The sequence below is a fragment of the Pelobates fuscus genome, chromosome 8 (assembly GCF_036172605.1).
Source record: "Pelobates fuscus isolate aPelFus1 chromosome 8, aPelFus1.pri, whole genome shotgun sequence".
NCBI lineage: Eukaryota > Metazoa > Chordata > Amphibia > Anura > Pelobatidae > Pelobates > Pelobates fuscus.
This window is the reverse complement of record NC_086324.1, coordinates 24,542,308-24,566,353: the sequence shown is the minus strand read 5'-3', so window position 1 is coordinate 24,566,353 and position 24,046 is coordinate 24,542,308. Positions and strand designations below refer to the sequence as shown.

At 35.8% G+C, this 24,046-nt stretch overlaps 1 protein-coding gene across 2 annotated transcripts in view; it reads left to right on the top strand.

Annotated features, from left to right (window-relative positions):
* The first annotated feature begins 708 nt into the window (after positions 1-708).
* The window catches only part of ZEB2 (zinc finger E-box binding homeobox 2), a 117,384-nt gene continuing 94,046 nt past the window's right edge, over positions 709-24,046 (top strand). Inside the window, exons 1-3 of one of the 2 annotated variants that reach the window (XM_063429381.1) lie at positions 709-948; positions 3,027-3,159; positions 21,063-21,158. In XM_063429381.1, the coding sequence (XP_063285451.1) occupies positions 3,087-3,159; positions 21,063-21,158 (169 nt within the window). In that variant the 5' untranslated portion in view covers positions 709-948; positions 3,027-3,086. The remainder of the gene's footprint in view (positions 949-3,026; positions 3,160-21,062; positions 21,159-24,046) is intronic. The other variant, XM_063429382.1, reaches the window with a different exon arrangement.

The following is a 24,046-nucleotide window of genomic DNA, read 5'->3' as shown; positions in this document are numbered from 1 at the left end:
AATAAACATGCAACACTCATTAATAATATTTTTTTCCTCTAAAAATAAAAAATGTAAGTATATAGAAAATCTAAATTAAAAAAAAAAAAACAAAAAAAAAAAGAACACACAAAACGCAAACACAAACAAAACAAAATAACAAACAGGGATCCACATGGTGATATTAATCCCAATGTAGCACTGGAGTTAAATCAGTTCAGGCAGCTGTGGGAAGATTGGTGAGCTCTTGATTGTAGACTTGGGATCTTGCAGGACTCTCTCAGTAAGTTTAAGTTCATTTGGGTTATAAGATGTGTGATTGGTGCAAAAAAAAAAATTCATCCTTGTATCCAGTAGGATTTTGTGACGAAGATAATGATGCCAAAGACATAATGCCTTGGGTAATGGGAAGGATGGGGTGGGGAGGGATGCAGGGAGGGGGATGTGATGGGTGGGGGGAGTGAAAAAAAAAGAGGAGTGAAAGGAGAGAGAGAGGAGAAGAGAAAAGAGGGGGGGGGGGAGAGAGAAAGGGAGGTGGAATTTAATTTCTTCCACTAAGCATTTACTGAGACTTCAAGGTATAATCTATCCCAGATCTTTTTCCCTGAGAAGAAACTTAGTGATCACGTTTGTACATGATGCTCACGTTTTGTGCTTTCAGATTATCCCTCCCCATAAAGATAGGTGGCGTGTGTCTTAGGGTCTATATTCCATGCAACATAGAGAAGCCACAGAAAAAAATGTCATGAGTTACAACGTAACACGTCAGTGCCTCCCCAGGTCTGTGTTTCCTGGAGTGGCAGTGTGAGATCAGTTCTAACCTGCTCAGCAGGAATAACGGTCCTTTCCTCAACTACTCCCAGGGCTTATAATATCTGCAAGACCTCACCTATTTTATTAGCATTTCTGGCTCTTCATGCATCATCTCCTCCTGGTCCCTCACACAAACTACCATCAGGACTTTTGAAGGTATGTTTCAATTACTTTTATTTATCTAAAGTATTCCCAGGTAGCTGTGCACTAAGCAAGAGGCAGGCTGCATGCAATGCTACACAGAACACACAGCTACCAGCAAACACTTTGGACTTTGTTTGTTTGTTTGTTTGTTTGTTGGACTGTTTATATTTATTATAAACTCAACCTTTTTCTATTTTTGCTTTTACCTGGCTGGAACAGGTAAATAAAAAAAAAAAGGTTCTTCAGTGAGATATAGATTATATTAATCATATTTCCCAATTAAATAATTGCAAAAAAAATTGAATTTCTTAAAAATTTAGTGACCTGGATTTACACTACTTACTATACATGGAGTATAATGAAGTTTGCTTTTACCTGAGAATGATTTTTTTTTTTTTTTAAATAGAACATATTTGCATACATTCTGTTTTTAGTTCATCTTGTGACTTTTGCAGTTATAGATATATTTAAAAAAAAAAAAAAAAAATAGGCTTCGCTAGCCCAGCCCAATTTTCTGTTTATTAAGCAAGTTTCATTTCTTTAATTTTTTTTTTAAATTTGTTACTTGACACCTCAGTAAAATAAGACAGAATAAAAGAAGTGAAAGTATTGTTGCATTTTTAGAATGAATTCGTCTGCAAAATTCTAACTTGGAATTATTATTTTTTAATGCATTTACACATATACATTCATTTACACCATTTTACAGCATGGCAAGTTAAGATAATGAGGGGACACTGTATATAATATGACATTAAAGAGTCTCATATCTTTTAGAATGAGTGAATCTTAAACACTGTTAATGGGGAAGGGGGGAGAGAATGTATGTCTTATTTAACCCTTCATGCTCCAGTGAGTAATTTGCAATCTAAACAAACAGACAAATAAGTAAAAGTTGAAAAACAAATCCATTAGTGAAACTCGTGTTGTTAAACAATTTGGATACAACTAATTCCATTATGTGATGGCTGTATCTGATTGTGTATATGTAAATAGATTTGCTTGTTTATTTAAAAATAAACATGTACAAGTAGTAACCATGTACATGTTTGTGTGTGTCTGTGTGTGCATCTGCTCGTAATTGTGTCTATGTACAGCCTTTTGAAATCTGCATTTGCAAACCTCTAGTTGACACTTTCAAATTGTTTGTCCTAGCAGGGAAGAGATTGAAAAATGTGTCTAGGTGTTATAAATGAAGTCTAACCTCAAATCCTTCTAGGGTTATACCACACGCATGTACTAAAGGTTTCATCTTGCATTTCAGGGGTTAATTGCCTGTGTTCCATCTTCTAAAACCCCTGGCTAAACTAAGCCCTTTAAAGATACATTATTTGTTTTTTGTTTTTTTAATATGAACTTAATTTCTAAACTATACTATCAGACTCCCCAACCCTCCCCCACTCCACAATCCCCCCCCCCCTTTTAGTTCCTACATTTTTGACAGACACTGTCTAAAATGTAACTTTTTTTTTTTTTACTATCCAAAACAAAGTTTACTCCCTTAAACAAGACCCTCTGCTTCCACAAGGAAGAGGAACAACACCCCCCATTCTATCCTGTATCTTTTGGATAGTCAGACCTGAGATCTAGGAGAGTTTATTTTTTGCATGTACTTACATCTGTCTATTATCAACGCAGAGGACAGATCAACATATTGAAAGTGCCAGTTGTCTGTCTCCTGTTTAAGATCAGATCTTCACATAAAGGCTTAATTACATTCAATAGTCTTCTTTTATTTTCCCACGGATCTTCATATTCCTATATATATGTAACACAAACTTGTGGAGAGGGTTCTGATCCCACAGGGGCTGGGTACCATAACACACTGTGCAATCCACATTAAGAGCCAGCCTTGGAGGGATCATTTTGCAAGATGCAGTTCTATTGTGATACAGTTTCTCTCTGTTGCTAACATGTAACAATGACACCTTAAGACAAGCCCAGGAGCCAGGAATAAGAGAGATCAGGCTGTGTCTGTGTGTGTCTGTGTGTGTCTGTGTGCCTGTGTGTGTGCTATTTGGGGATTATTTGGCGCCCTGCATTTAAATGGCACCCACCAATACCCACATTGTCCTGTGTTTGCTTGTCAGAGTCTGCGTGCTGCTGATACAGGGAGTCCATGCAAACTGCAATCTGATCCACAGTTATCAATGAGGCAAGAGATCATGGCGGATGGCCCCAGGTGTAAGAGGAGGAAACAAGCCAATCCGAGAAGAAAAAACGGTAAGAAACCTCTTGAAACCCCCCAATTCTTGCACCCATTGCCCGCTTCACAGCCCAGGCAGCCCTGGCAGGGGGCTTTGTGTTTTTAGTGCCTGTTGTGTTTGTGCTGGAGGCTGCAGAGTTGAAGGATCCCATGCAAAGTGAGGGGAGAGCTCTCTCTCCTTGTCAGCCCCTCACTGAAGTGTGAGTGATGACTCCAGCTGGGAAGTGAGTGAGCAGAGAGGGGGAGCAGGGTCCCAGGACCCCCCGACCAGGGCTGGAGGATGCATTGTGCAGGGCAGAGGCTGCTGTTTTTCTGCTGAAAGTTTCTGTGTCCTGAGATTAGGAAAAGTCCTCTCACATAACGGTTCTCAAAGCAGGAATGACACAGACCCTGCATTCTTTTACCCTTTCTGTCTTTCCCCCCTTTTTTTCCATTCTCCCTGCTACTCCCAGTTGTTCAGGGGCTATCAGACTACATCCCTCCCCAATGCCTCTGAGTCCTGGAGGGCTAGCAAGCTTTGTCATTATGTAGCCTGTTTCTTGTTTGTCACAATCACTCAAAGCCTTCATCGTACTGGGAGAAGGAGGGGGGAGAGAGATTGCAGCTTTAAAAAAAAGGGTTCTGCCTCATAGATCAATAAAAGTAATATGGGTATCCCCCAAAATGAAGCAGCCATAGAAGCACACACAGTACGGATCCCCACCAGCACCCAAGCACCCACTTTATTGATTAAAGGAACCTTACACATAGATCAGTCCCTTCCATTGAGATCCTTGAGAGATTGCTGGAGATGGGCTGGGTGTGTGTTCCCATTACACACACTGATATGATTCCCTTATGGGATTTAATGGTCGGGGGGCTAACTGCAGACCATTTCTCAGCCAATTCCTAGATCAGAACCTGACAGGGTACTTTAAACAATTCTCCTCCCCACTTCAAGCAACTTTCAGACCCCAGGGCTGCCATGAATGCTTGGTGTGAGCCTTAACTCGTCTCATTTGTTTGCAACCGTATTATTATTTTTCTCATTGTACATGACACATTTAACCCTTTCCTGGCACTCCCAGCTTGATGGGGGAATGAGTTTAAAAAAAAGGATTTATTGGCAAAACTGTCAAACATGTAAATTTACTTACAAACACACACACACACACACACATACACACACACACACACACACACACACATACACACACACACACACACTTTAGGTATTTTAGTATGTGTTTTCTGTCAGTTTGCCTGTGTCTCTCATATTTTATTTTTGTCTGTGCAGATTGTTGTAGAGGTGTTAAATAACGTGGAGAAGTGGTGTAATTTCTCTCATTTTTTTTTTTTTTTTTTTTTGAGGGGAGAAACTCTTGTTTTCTGTTATTCCTTTATAGTCCCCTTTGATCTCTTTTGCTTATCTTAGTAATTAAAATAATACTGTCTGAGTAACTGTATACACTGGTCCGCTTGAGACCAGCCTCTTGCATTATCACACAGAGTTTAGAATTATTTTTTTGTTACCCTCCTTGTCCAACGCTTAACCCTTTAGGTGCCAGGCTGGTGAGCAGGGCATCCCAAAAAGCTCTCTTCCCCCTTTTGCACCGAAGAGGTTAAGGTGGTCCCTTTAAAGACCGCACCTCCTTATCCAACTCAAACTAATTTAGTCGAGGCTACAATTACATACAATGTTTCCCTTCGCTCCCTTGTGTTCCCCTCTTCCTTTTTATTAAATGTTGGTTATTGATTTTCCTTTTTCCCAATCAATGTCTATGTGGGGTGTTTCTCCTCTTACCAAATGCATAAAGCATTTAGCTGATAACTGAGAACCAGAGACATTGTGACAAGTCTTTTCCATATTCCCCAGTATTGTTTGTTTTCATTTGTGAAGGGTACCTTTTTTGTTTTGTGTTTGTTGTTTATTTGGAATTGTAGAATAGGTTAGAAGTGAGGAGTGTACAGATAACGAATAGAAATATATAAAGTTAGCTTATGGAAAAGTTTATCTTACTTTGGATATATATATTATTACTTATAATAATGTATTATATAATATATTATAATAATATATTATAAATATATTATTACTTTGGATATATATATGTATAATAATCACAGGTGAATTAGGTGTCACCTGTGTTCAAGTAATTCTAATTCTTGGTATGCCTCTAGTTGCTGGGCCCCCCTGTGTTATATTTTAAAATATATTTTGATATAGATGATGTGACTTTGTATTTTATATTTAAAAGTAAAGACATACATAATACTCAAAAACACACAAACATGCATCATTTCCCATAGAGATAATAATTTGTTTTTCCATTTAAGGCTATACAATGTATCCATTTAACGGACACATGCGTTTACTGAACGTGCTACAAGCTATTTAAAGTGATAAATCATATCACTGTTTAATATTCTTTGCTGCAAATGATGGATCATCTGTAAACATTCCTGGGTTTTTTTTTTTTTGTTTGTTTGTTTTTTTGGTTTTTTTGCAGGAGAGGAAATGTGCCAGAGAAGTGGGCAGTGCACTGGCACTGCAAGGGTTAACCTGCGGGCTTTCTGCAGATTAGGGAAGTTGATACAGTGGGTAAATAGGTTTCTAATATTTTCTTTGCATCAGGGCATTGCTTAGGGGGGACAGTTTATTGAACATACCGTACATTGAATATTCGATTTGCTAAACAAAATAAAAAAGTATACACAGTAGATAGAGTCTATTTTTCCATTTTCTCTCTTTTTCTAAAGACTGTATTTGAAGCTTGTTCCTCTGGGACTTTACAAGATTTATCTAAACTGAGTGGATATTTTATTTCTGCCTCACTCTCCCTTGGCCCTATGGAAATATGTCAGGTCTTGAGCTTGTGTCGTTACTGATAACGTTAAATATAATGATTCTTATCAAAAATCATACAATTCACCCCCTCAAACGCAACTGCATAATAAAAGGGAAAAATCAAGGCATGTTTTTTTTGTTGTTTTTTTTTTTTTTTACAAACAGTTGATAATCAGGTCAATGCAATAGGGGGCATTGAATAAAAAAATATATATAATGACTTGAAGCAAAGGATTAAAAAAAAAAAAGGCCAAATGAAGTGAAAGATAGATTATTTTTTTTATTCTTGTGTTATTGAAATACTAGTAGAGTTATTGAAAGACTGGCAGAGTTCATTATTAAATACTAATATTTTTTTGTAATATTTTTTAAAGCCTGTAGGTGAGGTGGGGGTGGTGAATTGGGACACATTTGGGATTTGAAAAGTAACACTGAAGATGTTTAATTTATTTATTTTTTACAATGTAAACCAAGTTGATCAGGGCTGTTATGTAGATTAGTGGAATACGGAGAATACATTTTGGGCATGAGATACACAGTATTTAATTTATGTTACAATGCTGAAATGTCCCTAATACCCAGGGTATCTAATCAGGTATTATTGTACAGATTGTATGAAGGGGGGGGGGGGGGGAGTGAGGGGGGGGGGGAGCTACCAGATTTCTCATCATTGTCACAAGACCCGAGCCCTGATTTACTTGCAAAAATGTTTTTGTTTATTTTCTGCAATTAAAACAATATTTATTATAAAAAAAAAAAAACAACAACACAATTTCTCAAGACAGCAAACAACTTCTGCTATCAGTTTCACCTTAAACAAAAAGCAAAATGAAACTTCTGCAAGCTTTGGTGGCAAAATAAGTTAACTGTTTAGTCATTTGTTTGTGTATTTAGCCTGTCTTTACATTGCTTTATCCTGAAGAAATGGAAAAATAATTTTATTTTCTCCTCAAATTAAATTAAGTAAAGTTTTCTGCCTCTAGAATTCGTTCTATGGCGTTGCAAGAACACAATTGAATCCAGATTATCTATGTGATACATATAGGTTAACAGATGTTTGCCAAAACTTTGATATGGACACAGTAGGAACATTTATTTTTGTTTTATAATAAATAGTATGTATTAATATTAAGGGTGGAATTATTTTAATTTTTTTCCCCAAATGTTTGATGTGTGTGTGGTGTTATGGAGAAAGCGTTGCAGTATTGTGATCATTGATGTGTCTGAATGACAGAAATACGATACCGTTGTTTATTGATCACTAAACGGATTCTTTGATTCTTTTTTTGGTACTTATGGGATGCTATTTCTTTCAAATTACAGCAAATGTAGTTGTCATTTTGCTCTTTTTAAACGAAATATTAGCGACGATCCCAAAAACTATCTGTGATTTCCCAGCAAAAAAATAAAAATAAAATATATATATATTTCACCCCTCTCAATTTTAGGTCGAATTTTTAAAAACCTGCATTTTTAACTTCACAAAGTGATAATTGCTGTACTTTACCGTACAGGGAAAATTTGCATTGCTTTGTGTTGATAGCATTTGCAGATTGTTGTGATGTGATTTTTTTTATTTTAAGCAACAAATTAGTTAGAGTCCATTTAATTAAAATATATTTGCATTTCATTTGTATGCCATGAACTGGCTACCTATGTAACTTATCATTTTAATAAACACTGGATTATCATTATTTTTATTTTATTTTTTAAAGCTCTTTTTTCTACACTGTTTTTATTTTTTTGTAAAGATTCTGAAAATATTATTTTGTAACAAAACAAGACAAATTAAAAAGGGTGAAAATCTCTGCATGATTGCAAGTTTTGTGTGCTTAGCAGTTGCAGTCACAAAGCACAGCATAGACACAGTTTGATAGTTTATAGGGGAATGTGCAGTGACCCTTAAGGTAAGAAATAAGGGGTCTTTATAACCCTGTATTCACTATACATGGTAGGGAGCACTCCCCCCAAAAGTTTCTTTTGACGTGTAGGCCATTCAGATAGTCTAAGGTGCATTTTCTGTGTATAAAAAGTCTTTGTCCCTTTTTGTACACACTGGCTTCCCAAGGTAGTCACTATTTTGTGCCTGTCAAACAGACAGAGAGTGCAGGTTTGCACAGCTCACAGACAATTTATTGTCTTACTCTGATGTATTTAATTTACATGTTTAGATCGTCAATGGTGCTGGGTACCCACTGTACCATTCATTCCAACATTCTCACAAGGGTGCATTTGTCTGAATTGTCAAAGCAGACACCTTTTTTGACTGCACTTCAGTTATCTTCTTAGAAAATGAAGAAAGGGATTGGGAAGCTTAAGAGATGCTGGGGATACTGGTTAAACACAACTAGGGCTGTGTTTAATTAATGCATTATACACACACATATTATATAGAGATATATACATACACAGTTTATATATATAATATATATATATTTATTCATTATTATTATTATTATTATTATTATTATTATTATTATTATTATTATTATTATTATTATATTATGTTTTATATGTATATGTGTGTGTTCTGTGCACAATTATATCAAGAAGTGCATTATAATTTTATTTATACCAAGTGCAGTAATCATCTTATTATATTCAAAGAGCATTAGGAAAATAGTAGTTAGAGGGAACTTAAAGTAGGCTGAAGTGTGAGATTGACTGGTTTCTGATAGATAGATAGATAGATAGATAGATAGATAGATAGATAGATAGATATTGATAAATAGATATTTGGAGCTTTGCCACTGTAAGCCTTCAATTTCCTCTAATCCTCTAAATGGTTAACAATAAATAATATTTTGTGCTCCAACCCTGATTTTAGTTATTAGAAGTTTATTAGGAAATGACACAGAACTGCTTAAAGGATGTGAAACCGTTATGCCAACTTCTCAGGAATTTTTGTATGTGAACCCACAGCATTATATGTCACTTGTTGTGCCTTTAAAATGATGGACCATTTATGGAATGATACCTGTTTGCAATGCTTGTGAAAGTAGCAGCTACAATGCAGGTCTAGTTTTTTTTTTTTTTTTAAATAACTTATATATAATATATTAAAGGCATAGCTGATCTCACTAGTGTAAATGAATAGCCAAATGTAGCGTTTTGATGATTTTCTATTTTATTGTGCAATGTCTGAACTTTGTATTGCTGGCAGTGCTGATAGTCACACTGTGATGGGTGATGCTGGATTTTACAGCAGTGAGTTGGGGGAACGGGGGGGCACAGTGATCTGTGGAAGTGCACAATCACTAGTGCACCATCACTAGTGCAGTGCTGTGTGTCTGTGGGATTTGCACACACACAGTACATGTACCGTTAGATGAACCCCCCTGACATGTAGGTCCTCCTCTATGCCCTAGGTATGAATTCACTTTCACTCACATCAACGCTGACCTGAATGTCTTTCATATCTGATCCGCTGTGTCTTTCCCAGTAAACATCCCCTGGGGGGAGAACAAAGAGAGGAACTCTTCTTATTCTTAATCACAATTCAGCCCTTTTCACCGCTGGCAGGCTACATTTGCATTCTGCAACAGAAAGCCAAGATGAAAAGGGGAGAAAAAGTGAGAATGGGGGGAGGAGGGAAGAAACAAAAATCAGCAAAGGGTGAGGGCACAGTAAAATAACTTAGGTGTTTGTGGCTGTTTGTTGGACTTGCCATAGTTACAAGCCTTATATAGTCCCTGCTGTAGCCAGCTCTGGCTGTACTGACAGATAGATAGTGTTACAAGATGGGTTATTCACAGCTATGGATAGAAGGCTAGCGTTAAAAAAGTGTTAGAACTCATCTGTATCCCCTCTGCTCTGTGTCTGTCCTGTAACAGGGGCTGATCAGGTGTGAGAATAGAACACAAAAACTTTAAATCAGGGCTGAAAGATGAGGTTAAACTGCATTTATTTAAAATCCACTATAGCACTAATAATATTTAATTGGATTCATGTAGTCAAACATCACATGCAAAAACAAAAATAATAATAATAATAAATAACAAACCACTTATTTTTTAACAATAATTTGGCATTTTTGGATAAACTAACCAGTTATTTTGGGATGGAATTGTGTTGTATTTTTAGGTGAATAGTGAGCAGTTCAAATCTTTAAAATTTACTCATGAGAATGTTAAAAATATATATATTTTATTTATTTCTGCCCCATTTTCCCTTTTTTTTTGTCTCAAATTACTGCAACCTCTAAAACCAGGCTGTGTGTGTGTTTTTTTTTCCATTTAATGAGTGGTTTATTTATAAACCCACCCTGCTCGCAAAAGGAGCATTTAAAGTCCTTTCAAGCAGACCTGTCACTTTTCTGTGTAATTCAGCCCTTTTTACAAGATACTAAAATATAATGGTAGTTTTCTAATAAAGGAAACATAGAGACTGATCAGATATCATACTGACAGGGGTGTCACTTTAGAACTCTTTAGAAAGTAACATTTAACTAATACATGGTACCCTATTATCTTTTAAATAAGGGATCTTTGTCTAGTGCAACACAGACAAACGTTTCCTTAAAAAAACAAAAAACCAGTACACGAGCAAAAGGTGTATTCCCTCCAGTCCGGTACAGTGGAATTCATGCAATTTAGGTAGTTCTATGATTGAACATCTTTGCTATTTATAACTAAATAAATCTTAACTCAGACCTAAGATGTTACAGGTTTTAAAAGGCATGTGACACAGATTTCAGACACAGATTTTGTTCCCAGAAGATTTAGGAACTTTGGAGAAAAGAAAGAGATTATCCCTACACCTTCGGCCCCCCTTGCTATCCCCATGACCCAAGCTATGGGGGATTTAGGCAGATTTACTTCAGTAAACACCTATGACACTTGGGGAGGGGGGTGTAGGATTCTGTTTGCAAAGGGAGCCTTTTGTTAAGGAGGTCCTCAGATAATACTCCAACTAGGCAGCTGTGATATTAACCTACAGACCATTGCAGGGAAACTGCTTAACTCCTAGTGAATTAAGTACTTTCGCTCACCAGATAAGATCTGTGTTTTATTGAGTTTTTCTTTTTAAGATTCCCAGACATTATTGTTCCAGGATAATTTACATATTAAAAAAAAAAAAAGGTCTTCTACTCCTCTTACTTTATCACTGTACCCCCTATGTGCTAAGGGGGTCTGCAACACATTAAAGAACAGTGGGCATGTAACATTCACAGCAAGCAGTGGCCATCCCAGGGCCCTATTCTAAATTATTCTATGAACTTCAATCACTGCTGTCTGTCACCAGACCTGTCAAAATAACTAATTTCTGCTTCCTACTACAACAGGGTAACACAGTACATGCAGCATTGAAAGGCATCATTTATTTCGCAATGTAGAGGGGTGGCGATCATGTGTGTGTGTGTTTGATAGAGTTATATAGAGGCGCAATTTGTGTGATTGATATGCAGAAATTCTCCTTACACATGTATGGAATAATATACTTAACCCTATGGTCACCTCCTGTGATCACATGTATTCCAGTCTCCAAAATACAATTTGAATGTATTGGGGGTTTCTTGTGAGGATACTTAACCCTTAGAACTCAGTTAGGATTTTTTATTTTAGTATACTCTGTGCAATACTTTATACAGTATATGCATGCAGTACTCTGGTCCTCTAATGGTTAAAAGAGTTTGCCATATTGAATAGAAATAGTACGGTAATTCATATATGCACATGTTCTGCTTTTTTTGTTCAAAGAAGTGACATTTTGTTAATCTGTTTGTTCTGCACATAATGTTGTATAGATTGTAAGCTTGTTTGGGGGTAAGGCCTTCTTCACGTACTGTTCTTGTACGGCATACGTGTTTTTTTTTTTGTTAGAATTAAATGTGTGTCTCTTCACCCATGGTACTGCGCATCAGAATATGTTGGCTCTATGCAACCGATTGTAATTGTAATTATAGTCAAATATCATCCTACTCTTAAGAGAAATTTAAGTAGAATTTTTTTTTTTTTACATTTATTTTTGAACTCATCTGTGTGCCAAAATACATACAGGTGTTGCTGTTTTAGTTTAGATTTCCTTATTTGGTTAGAACTGTTTAAGTGTCAATGTTGGAACAGTCACTAAGGTGTGAAAAAGTAAAGGGTATGAGACATGGCAGAATTAAAGGTGTCTGATATGCTGTTACACCTTGTGTCAAGCAGCAAGCTCCTTTTGTAACAGCCTCCTGGTGATTTGACAGTGCAGATCAACTTCCCTTGTAGGTGATACAGCAGTTTTCAAGTCGAGTTATAAATCCATCACATTCCCAACTGCAAGTCTTTCTGACAAGTACCTAGAGTGAACTGCAGCAAAGGTTACTAGAATTTGTCCTGAGCTTCCTGTGTGTAAGGCAGTAGTAAATGTAGGTCAGTAAAGTATGTATGGAGTTAAATCAGAGAACTAGCATTACCTTGTATCTTTAGTCTACCAGGAGGTACCTGTAATCATGTCGCGCTAACCCCTTTCCTTATGCAAGCTTTTGTGGTTAATATTACCAGAACTAGACTAAACCATAGAACTTCCAGAGAAGCATCTAAAGGCCTAATATGATTTTATCCAAAAGTAACCCTCAAGCCTAATGATGATTAACTCCAAATACTCCCAAAGACTATAATCAGCACATTATGAGATAAGGCACAGGTATAATCTACTCGTAGGTAATAGATTCTAGCCCTTAGCTGGTAACAGATACTCCATTAAGTGTAGAACATTACCAATCACAGCTATAATGTTCTGCTAGTGTCTTTTACAAAATCCAGAGTCGAAATTCTTTTTGAGAAAATTTTCACCCCAATTTGCAACCGGCAGTGACTTCCTTAAATGGGATTTGTTTAATACCATCAATGCTATTATATTGCAATAACTACTGTTCACCTATTGCTTGTGTGATCTCTACGCTGAATTTTGAGGAGCAGAATAGTTAAGGGGGAAAGAAAGTAAACGACCGATGAAATAGACTTATGCTACAGAATGCTTTTGCAGAAGTGTTTTGCCCCTTCAGGACAGGGGCTTAGGTAAATCCTATAAATTGTGACATTCTGAGCACATCATCAGCCTTGAAGTGGTTAAACCCGCTCGATAAAATATTTAGCTAGTCTTTAGGCTGCAGACATAATGGGAGGGAGGGCACAGCCAATATCATATATTGTGTACAGTTATTGCAAGCGTTCTAAAGATGAGGTCTCAAAATACATCCAAAAGTCAACATAATCTGTGTTGTTTTTTTAAAAGGTTAGTTGTAATAGTGGTCCTCCTAAATATTCCAATTCCTTGGTGCATTCATTCTTCATCCGAACATAGCAGAAGTACCATGCAAGCTGGCATTGGCTGTGTAGTTGGCAACAGTGCCATCTGTCAAATCATCTAATAATTAAGTGTTATGTTATTCATATGAACAATCAAGCCTAATGTATTCCTTCAGAAATAAAAAAAAAAAAGCACAAATCAAACTACATTTATTTAATGCTTTAAAGAATATAGCTAATGATTGTATGGGATGTGCTAATTTAGACCTGCACTGGATGTGATCTTGTTAGCAATGTATCTCGATATCACTGGTAACATCAGACCAATTGACAAAACCTCAATAGCTGCGTTCATTATGATTTGTAAGTCGCTTGGCAGATTTGTAACTGGGGGGCAAATTCATATTGGTGACCCAAATATGATGCCATTAGTGGTTTCGTCTTTTTTTTTTCCATTATGGAGCTAAAAAAAAAAAAAAGGAAAGAAAGAAAGGAAGTACATGAGCTGTAGCTCTGTACAAAACAACTCAGCTGCTGCAGAACATCTTCCAGGAAAACATTGTAAATAAACACTAGTCTTATTCTTCTGGGAATTACCATAAGCAAAATATTGATTGCTAATTTTCTTCCTCAAGGGATCCTGAAATACATGTTTTTCTAAAATTAACAGAGTAATGGACCTTAAAGAGGTAGATTCTAGCATGGGAGCTGTTGTGATTGGCACCTACGTATGCCGGGTGCGAAGTCTACTTTATACTGAATGACATAAGTTTCATACACAGGGCTCCGAGCTGTAATTTGGAAGACTACATCAGGGCTTATTGAAACATAATTCCTGCTGATATTTGATGTCTCATTTTGGACAACCTTTGGCACCCCAGTAATTGTGGCTCACATTTTATGTGATGTGTGGGTGAGCATCAAAACATTGTTCTTCCCGGCCCTTGATCACTGTAAGGAAGAGCTGTTATTTAACGTTTTTTACAATTTGTGTTTTAGTTGTATTTTTGGCGATTGTAGTTCTGGAAAGATTAGACTAAGTGACGTGATTATTAGGTGTGGGATGTACTCATTTAGAACACATGTAGGTGCAAGTTATGGAATTTGATGGACATGACTTGTTGACCCTAAGTTCTTGGGTGATGAACTCTGCCAGAGCTATGGGCCAAGTAACCTGGGCCAAGTGGCTAGACTGGATCTTGAGTAGAATGCGTTAAATAGAAGAAAAAATGAATGTGGAAAGATCTGGCATAGACGGTCATGATGAGAGTTGTAGACAGAGTATCTGGGAATGACACAGGATATGAGTGATGGAATTAAGACGACTCTTTAATCAGCCTGTTGAAAGTGGAATTGTATGTCCTGTACGGATTTATAAATGCAGTTATCATAACCTGTTTGAATATAGTATAAATGTGCTTTGCTTTATTCCATTACACTTGGATAATTTGTTTTACATATATTAGTAATTCTGCATCAAAATGTCAAACATTGCATTATCGTGATGGAAACCAATGGAATCTTACCCAGAATATGCCACTTTTACCACTGTACCCCCAAATTGTTCTTTATATATCCTCATTGAAAACCAGGGAGACATTACACTTGATTATGCCTCATTTGGACCTCATTTAGTCAATTTTTTTATAAATAATTTTAAGGAAAATGTTTTGTGCTAAGTTGGGATATAGAATGTAATTTTTTATAAAAAGCATTGAATACAGCCTTGGAAAGAGATTGGGCAATTAATAGTTTGGCCTGATACGAGCAGGGTGGCATACTACAGAGGGCAGTGATCTCTGGCATTCCCGCTGTTTCAGACAGCATATCTCATGAACCTCAGCCAACTAGTCCATCATAAGCAATGTAGAGGCAAATGTAGATACATTTTACATAACCTGCAAAAAGTTGATTGATTTCTTTGTTAAGCTCTTTAATTCACACCTTAACACAAGTACGACAGGGCACCTTTTGCTGACAGCATCTGTTAGTTGGTTTCGTTCATGGCTTTTGAAGTGCCAGTGACTATCCAGATCAGTGAATTTACTTAGTAATAAATAGGTATCGCAGTGTGCCTTTTATCGGGAGTTTATCTTGACTCCGTCATTTTTTATTTTATTTATGGAGTTAGCATATTGCACTAATTGGTTGGTAGAGTTCCATTTTTAGATGACCAGTTTGAATTTTAACTGCTGACGAATATGAGATGGAGATGCAATATTAACCCTTTGTATAGCCGAAGGGTGAGACTCTTCTGATGCTTAGAGGAAGAATTGCAATATTTATTATTTGCCAATATGCCATAAAACGACCGTAATACCATAATTAGCCAGAGAGTGCTTCACTTCTTGGAGCATCAAGTATAGAAGTATAAAAAGGCAAATACACTAGACAGTGCGTTGTGTTAAACTGGCAACTGACTAAGAAAATGTTCAAAGTTCAAATAGCTGAGTTAAAAAAACATTTCAAATCGGTGAGTTGGGTCTTGTCATCCTATATACTCAGTACCAGTATCTGTTTTCAGCATGTAGCTACTTTTAGTAAGCAGCGTTTCTTTCGGGAGGGTGGAGTAAATTGCACAGAGTCTTAATAATAAATGAGGAGATTCATAAACTGTTTATTTCCACTCTACCTGTCATATACTCTTAAATAAAATGCGCTAAATCTGTTTCGATTCCAAAGCTCTTCGACAATATGCTTGGGTATTATTTATAGAAAGATTTCGAACACAGTTGGAAGGGTTTCTGTAAAACGAGGCAATCCTCTTGCAATGAAAGCGTTAACATTGCCGTAGCGTACCACAGAATTTTTTATTGCAATGTATCCACGTTAAATACTAAATAAATTTTCTTGCAAATCTATCACATTTGGTAATAAATAGTGGACGGTGTAATGGCTGAAAACAACATGGAATAAAGATTTAGAGACAACTGAAAACCATTTTTTTTATAGTTTATATATATATATATATATATATATATATATATATATATATAAATCGTATTTATTTTAGGCTTTTTTGTTTTATAGAGATTCAATGTTTTCTTTTCATTATCCCCGTATTTCAGGAATGAAGTATACATTACATGAACCCATCCAAACTCTAGTATATTCTCACGGTGAATAAGGGAATAGGTAACCCTTAAATAAGTGAAAAAGTAGTTAGTAAAGCTTAAATATAGTTAATTTTATTAAGAAAAAAAATTAAGAAAAATTAAAAAAACAAAAACATGAGAAATTTAGATATTTAATTTTACAATATATTTCAAAAGAGGAAATTGGGTTTTAAACCAAACACAGAACACTAGGAGGTGTGGAGTTTAACAGTTGTACCATGTATAAGTGTGAGGTAGTCATGCCTTGTGAAAAGAACTTAGACCACAAATGATACGTGTCACTGAATTCTTTGATAGGGCAGCAAGCCACAGTGTTTTTGTGCTGTCAAACTGTGATGTGGAGCAAACACCTCCTCTGGGATAGCAGTGATAAGTGTACAGACGGACTGGCTCTAACCAGTCACAGGAATCATTTGTAATACCACTCAATTCACAAACCCTTCATATATGTATTTATAGCCCTGTGGCCATTACCTACAGCAACCTCTGCAGTGTCCCTTGCTGTGAGTCTCGGAATAACCAAAAACATTTTGAATACATTATCCTAAAACTAACTATCTATCTATCTATCTATCTATCTATCTTTCTTTTCCCTTTCTTTTTTCTATCATTCTTTCCTTCTTTCTCACTCTTTCTCTTTCTTTCCTCTGTAACAGTTATTTTTTTTGTCTGTTCAACCCTTCTAAATGCCACTGTTACAAGTAAGATCAGCTATCTGGCATTTAGCGGGTTAAGCCGCTCAGGCTAGCACTCGACATACATAGTTTTTGCCTGCAGTGAAATTATTTCAAACTGTTTTATTGTAAGTCAGCTATACCTCTATGTATTTTCGAAACAGATAAAACCGTTTTTTTTATTTTTTCTTGTTACAGACGTTTACATTTTTTTTTTTTTTACCAATTTATGTTTTCGATAGAACCTTTTTTTTTTTTTTTGTCTTTACATAGCTGCGAAGCAGCAGATAACCACCGTTTGACTGCTCACTTTCCTTTAGATGTGAAATTGTGATATTGATAGCGGTGGTATTATCATCGAACGTTACGATATATCTCTGTGGATGTTTGCTGTTGATAGTTACTGCAACACTTATCATATGACTGCAAGAAAAGAGTAATCTCTGGAAATTAACGTAATGAAATATTCATTTGCACTACCTTTTTGAGTAGTCTCACAAATTAGCCTGCTACGTTTAATGCCTGCGCTGCCTCCGTTTTTATTGTAATGGCAGATTCTCATCTGCAATTAAGACTAATTCTGACAGTTTCAATTTCTGAGCGATAGTAAATAGTATATGAGATGTGAAGCAGTGTTATTACACGTGAAAAGCCTCTGTCTCTTTAACCTTGTTGGTTTTTTCTCGCAGAGGTTACCTTTTCCCGATGGTGCAAAATCGACTTGACATAACTGTTCATCAGTCTCTGGGTATTCCCTGGAGGTATTTGCATCAGATCAGCCCAGTCAAGCTTCAAGTTGAAATTGGCAGGCCAGAACCTAACAACACTGGGGATGGGATAGAGAGAGCCAACATGTAATCACAAACTGACAGCACTAGACTGAAAGACAGGGAGTATGTAACTTTCATAGGAGAAGCACAGTATCAACTGCAGTGTTTAAAGTTTCAGTGTTGCTGATTGCTCTGAATAAGTTGGAGACACACGTCACACAATTGAGAAAGATTGACACTAAATACTTAGTAGACCACAGTCTGATTTAAAAAAAAAAAGGCTAACTCTTGGAACTTTCTCTTTTGGTAGCCAGGTGCCAAAAGAGGATTGGTTTTAATAGCTATGCCAAATTATACAGGCCCTCCCTTGCGCTCTAAGACCCATTAGAAATCCAAGCAATGTTGTTACTGTAAAAAAACTTTCAATAAACAAAGTTCCAACCTCCCTCTCCTCCCATGACCTTATGTAATGTGTCTATTGGTTTAACCTTTTGAGAGACAGACGTTCAAGAAATGTTGTTTTTTTTCTTCTTATAAATCCTCCTGGCACCCATAAGGTTAATTGCATGGGAACTTCCGTTCTACAAGACCACCGTTTACCTTTCCGCAGAATTCTTGTAGACTTTTTTTCGGGAGAGTTTTAATCTTCTTCGAGCAGACAGTAAGAAAAAAAAAAAGAAAAAGCTAAAGTAAAACAAAACCTTGGTAAAGTTAATTAAACCAGAATAAAGTAAACATTTCCTTGAATAGTTGCACCGTTTAGTTTATTGTTTGTTTTATGATTTCCTGAAGCTCACTGCTGGAAGAAACGATGTTTTAAATGAATAAATAAATAAATAATATGCTATTAACTCACATGAGTTATGGCCACTGTCGCAAACCCGCTACGTGGCAGGAAAAATGGAAAAACGAAGTGAAAGTAAATAAAAACAAAATAAATCAAACAAATTATCAGAATAAATAAAAAATATTTTGAAAACTTACCTTACATTTTTAAAGTAAACAAAAAAAAATAATAATAATAAAAATAAAATAAAAAAAATATATATATAATTATTTATTTAGAATGATTAATACATTTGTGCTTCTGGACCAGACATAGGCTAAAGCCTTGCATTCAAACAGTTTTTAGTCCCGTCTGTGACAGCCATTGCCTGATCTGTTGATATCCATTCGACAGGCCCTGTTGAATTAAAATGGTGTGACGGCACCGTTTTGTTAAGCTTTCAACAAAGGGCTGAAGATGCCTTTCTGACTAGCATCATCTATGTGCACATTCTCTTGTCACAGACCTTCCTGATTTAATTCTGTTTAGTCCCCAATATTAAAACTTAGAATCAGAACAATATGTTTCCATACGCGAAATCCAAAACTTTATTTCAAAAGTCTTTAGATATGGAAATAGACCCCTACAGTTCCATAAAATAAACAGTAAAACAATGAATTTTCGTAAATACGTTGCCATTGGCCTCTCAACTGATATCCATTTTAAAATGGGGATTTTATTTGAGAAGTAGGCTTATTAGGGTGAAAGATTTATTTTTTTCTTTGATCATTTCTTAGAAGTGATTATTTCTACAGTGGATTTGCTTATAAGCTGCATAAAAAAAGGTTACCATTATTTCACAAGCGTTGAAAATTGCTTAGACTTTAAAACTGACAAGTATAAGTCGTATAACATTTTATCACAAAAACAAAATTATAAATAAATACCAGCACACAGATAAGAAGATGAATATGGTTAAAATGTGGCAATCATCATAAGCGTTTTCATAATAAAACTGTGATTTAATTATATTACCTTCAAACTAGATCACCATGTATAGAATGAACTAGCTTGAAGTTCTTCGCCGTTTTCGTACGTTGAACATAAACTTTTTATCCTTCTTACTCTGAGTTTGCTGCACATGTTTGCTAAGAGATTAGTTTGGTACCTTGTATTTAATTAGTAGTCATGGGATGAGGCTCAGCTCTATGGAATGTTCTCTAGGTCAGGGTGTGACAAATTTGCAGCGTTCGGGCTTCACGTCAGGTATATCCTTGACACAATTCCTGCTTAGAAATCTTTTTGTTTATGCCAAAATGGTACAGTGTTTGTTCTTGCACATTTTACTGTTCCATATATTGCTCTAGAATTATTGTTATTATTATTATTATCGCCATTTATATAAACCAACAGATTCCATAGCGCTTTACAATATTATGACAGGGGGGGGGATTTAACTATAAATAGGACAATTACAAGAAAACTTACACGAACGATAGGTTGAAGAGGACCCTGCTCAAATGAGCTTACAGTCTATAGGATAATACCTTTGTAGCAGTGATCGAGTACCTCAATGCTGTACTTAGAATTGTACAAACACTTTGCCTTTTTAACAAACATAGTGGTTACATCACATGATATCTTAAGGATGAATGGGGAAAACAAAGCATAAATGGCAAATCAGGGTTTTCTACGGTCAATTCCACATAAAATCTATGTTTTTACTAAATTAGATACTTTCTTCTTCTTTACTCTTCCACCTCTGTCATAGGACACCGCTACAATTGTATGTGGGTTGGAGCTTTCTTTTTGAAAGTCGCACAAAGTAGGATCCCTTTCAGTGTATTAACCTACAGGCCCCATTAGCAACAAGAGTTGAGCAGACAGATGTTATATGTTGTCTCTAGATCTTTTAAGATGCTGGGGTCAAACGAAACCATGCTAGCTAGTCTCTGCTCTCCCCACCACACACACACCACACACACACCACACACACACACACACATGATGCTGTGACTTAGTAAATCTTTCAGTTCCAGGTTTTACATGAACAAATGGTAATGATGTCATTAATGGCTCTGATTATTTTATATATACTGTATACAGATTTTTTTGGTAAATTATTTTCTAAATGTTGATAACTAGACAACGATTCGGAAGCAGTTTTGAACGTTACCCTTGTACCTGAAAAATATTTAGGTAATTATTCGAAATATTTTCATTGATAACTGCTGTACTTCACTTTTCACGCTATGTGATACAGTTCCAGGTCAGTCTTAAATATTTCTTGTTCATTGATTAGTTAAATAGCTCAACATCTCATAGCCTTCATTAAAAAAAAGAAAAGAAAAGTTGTGTAGCGACAGTTACGTGTTTTCAAAGTTCCCCGGTTGTTTTTTGTTTCTCTGTACAAGCTAATTACTGTTCTATTCATAGTATAAACAAACTAAAAAGTAGATCAGTGTTTTTTTTTTTTTTATTAGTTATATGTCAGCTGTTTGAATCACTCCTTGTTTTTTCCCTTACTTGAAAAAGGCGGACTTAAATTGCACATTGACAAAGATGATCTGGACCTTTCCCCTCTTCCAGAACGAGACCAAAATATTTATAGGAGAACCGCGTCAAGTCACAGTAGGTGCAGAAGCTTCCTTTCCTAGTGTCTATTTTCTCTTGTACAATTGCTCGCCTGTTAATGATCTTTCTTTTAACCCCTAGAGAGACAGAGGGGTGAGAAATGTATTGTCTATCAATTTGTTTCTCACCCCCTTGAGCATCGAAGGGTTAAATTCTTGCTGTGAATATCATAATTGTTATAAATCCTTTTGTAATTAGAAATATAAGATTGAGTTCCCTAAGGAAGCATTAACTGTTGGATCATGTCAGTATCTGCCACTATATCTATAAACACAAGTCCTGCATTCACTTCCTACTTGTATGAGCATGAGAGATTTCTAGAGCAAGATCTGGAGTCTACTTGTACTGATGATCTATCTCCGCAGCCTGTTCTATATATGCAAGCTGTGATAGTCAGTGAGATCATAACATCTCACGAATGGGTACGACTCCTGTAACAGTATGCAAGTGCATTGTGCCTTTATAGTAACTGACAATAACGTATCCAGTTAAAAGTTCGCAACTCTCTATATTCTACAATAGATTTTTGAAGATTCCTGCATCAATTTTTCAGCACCAATTCCGTTGTGCGCTCTTGGTCTATGAGACACCCATTAATATCTTCTAATTACAATAATATTACTTATTATCGATACGTTAGCATTAAAAAATTGTGTTTTTCTTGCTTTTTTTTCCGATGTGATATATTGGGCCCAGGCTGAATTGGATAATTCTCCAAATATTTAATGAAAATAAATATTTTTATAACAAATTTCTATTCGGTTTTGAGAGAGATTTTTGGGGAAGTAGGGAAATGAATGTGATACGTAGACAAATGTCTATACAACACGAGCAAAATGACAAAAACTTCCAGCTGAAAAATACAATTCTTTGCAACAGTGCGGAAAAAAAATACCAACTACATATACAGAAATAGTACCGCTAACGGTATCAATCAATTTGTAAACAGATGAAGTCATTTATTCCCAAACTGGTTTTCCAGAAACAATTACTAAATTACAATGAAAAAAAAAAAAAGTACAGTTACTGTATTTGTGTGCTGTGTTACAATCAACAAGCCAAGGATACAAAACAATTCAATGCAGAAAAATCATCATTCATCTACATTATAATTGCTTTTTTTCACATCTACGGGGCGGTTAATTAAAATTGTGATTAAATGTGGTCGCGCTGCCTAAGATGTCTTGCCCAAAACAGGTGGTACAGAATTTAAAAGTAAAAAAAAATGTAATTAGCATTGGAAATTGAGAAATTGCCTGTAAGAATCAGTGTTAATTTCAGTCAGTGATGAGGTAATTTATAAATGAATGCAGTGGGGACGATGCAAAGGCGCAATTTTCTTTCTTGCCATTCTTAGCATGCTCAGCATGCAGGTATAAATGTTTCCAAATTATTGAGGCAATTTGAAAAGAATTCCGTGCGTTATGTGGTTTTCTAAGACCTGAGATCAGAGCAGAAAAATGTGGACAGTATAGATACAGAATTTATCCCCACCGGAATTATCCCAACTTTTCCTAAAAACAAAAAGTATTGGTTAGAGCCTTTAACCCCTTAAGGACCAAACATCTGGAATAAAAGGGAATCATGATATGTCACACATGTCATGTGTCCTTAAGGGGTTAAAGTCAATAACCTTTATCACAGATCTTATTAACAGAGAGATGAGGATAGACAGTGTTAACTCTTGCGGTGCCAAAGCAGAGTGCTGTAGAAAGCAGCACATACATTGACAAGCACTGCCCATTCTAAATGATTATTATTATTATTTTATTATTTATATAGCGCCATCAGATTCTGTAGCGTTGCACAATGGGGTAAATGATTATAAAAGTACAACTGTCATATAACCTTAAAAATACATTCTAGTATTTTACTGCTTTTGACAAATTATTTTTTAATGTACACATCTGTCCTGGGACAGCCACACCATGTCATGCAATTTAAGTGAACGCCTGCATTGGTGTAAAAAAGCAGGTTTGTGTGTCTTTGGAACTATGCAAAGAATGTCAGAGAATCATAGGATGATGATGTCACCTGGAAACGGAATTTAGTGTCGTTCCGAGAAGTGACAGTTCCAACTATAAATTAAGTCACAACTAAAAATATACAGCGCAAGTTGCCTAATATTGTTGTAAAGTATTGATTGTAATTCCATTAAAGAAAATCAATGGCATCAATGTATCAATCCATATTCTTGTCAAGATCTAGTTAGTTTGTGTCCAATAATAAGTACCCTCTCGTGTTAAACATGTGGATTTTTATTCCTTTTTATTAGAGCCGTTAATTATATTACAAACACTGGACATTATTTTGTTTCTCTAGGTGTGGAATGTGATACTTTATGGATTTAGATATTGACTTGTTCTTGCAATATCTTGGAACTTTTAGTAACTGTTATACGGTATATCATTTGTACATTTGATAGTTTTGTATGATTCCGAATAAATATAAACCAGCAATCTAGCTCAACAGCTAAGATTCCAGTTGCAGTATCCTTAGTACCTGTCCAAACGTCAGAGCCATAAGCTTGACACCTAGAAGGGTCAATTTAGCCTTTAATCCATCATAGACCAAGAAATTGTGTAATGCTGAGTTTTGTACTAACCTTAATCCTTTTGTCATTATTTGAAATAAGTCATGCAAACAATATATTCTTTATCTAACAAGTCTAAATATATCCAATACCTGCATTTCACAAATCGTACTGTACATAAGAGAACGCGCATTGTTGTCATATGTAACTGCATAATTAATAATGTTCTTGAGAAAAAGTTTTTGCACATAGCATACTGAATTTAGTAATGCTTAAAGGGACACTGTGGGCACCCAGACCACTTCAGCTAATTGAAGTGGTCTGGGTGCTGTGACCCTTTTGCACTTAGTGC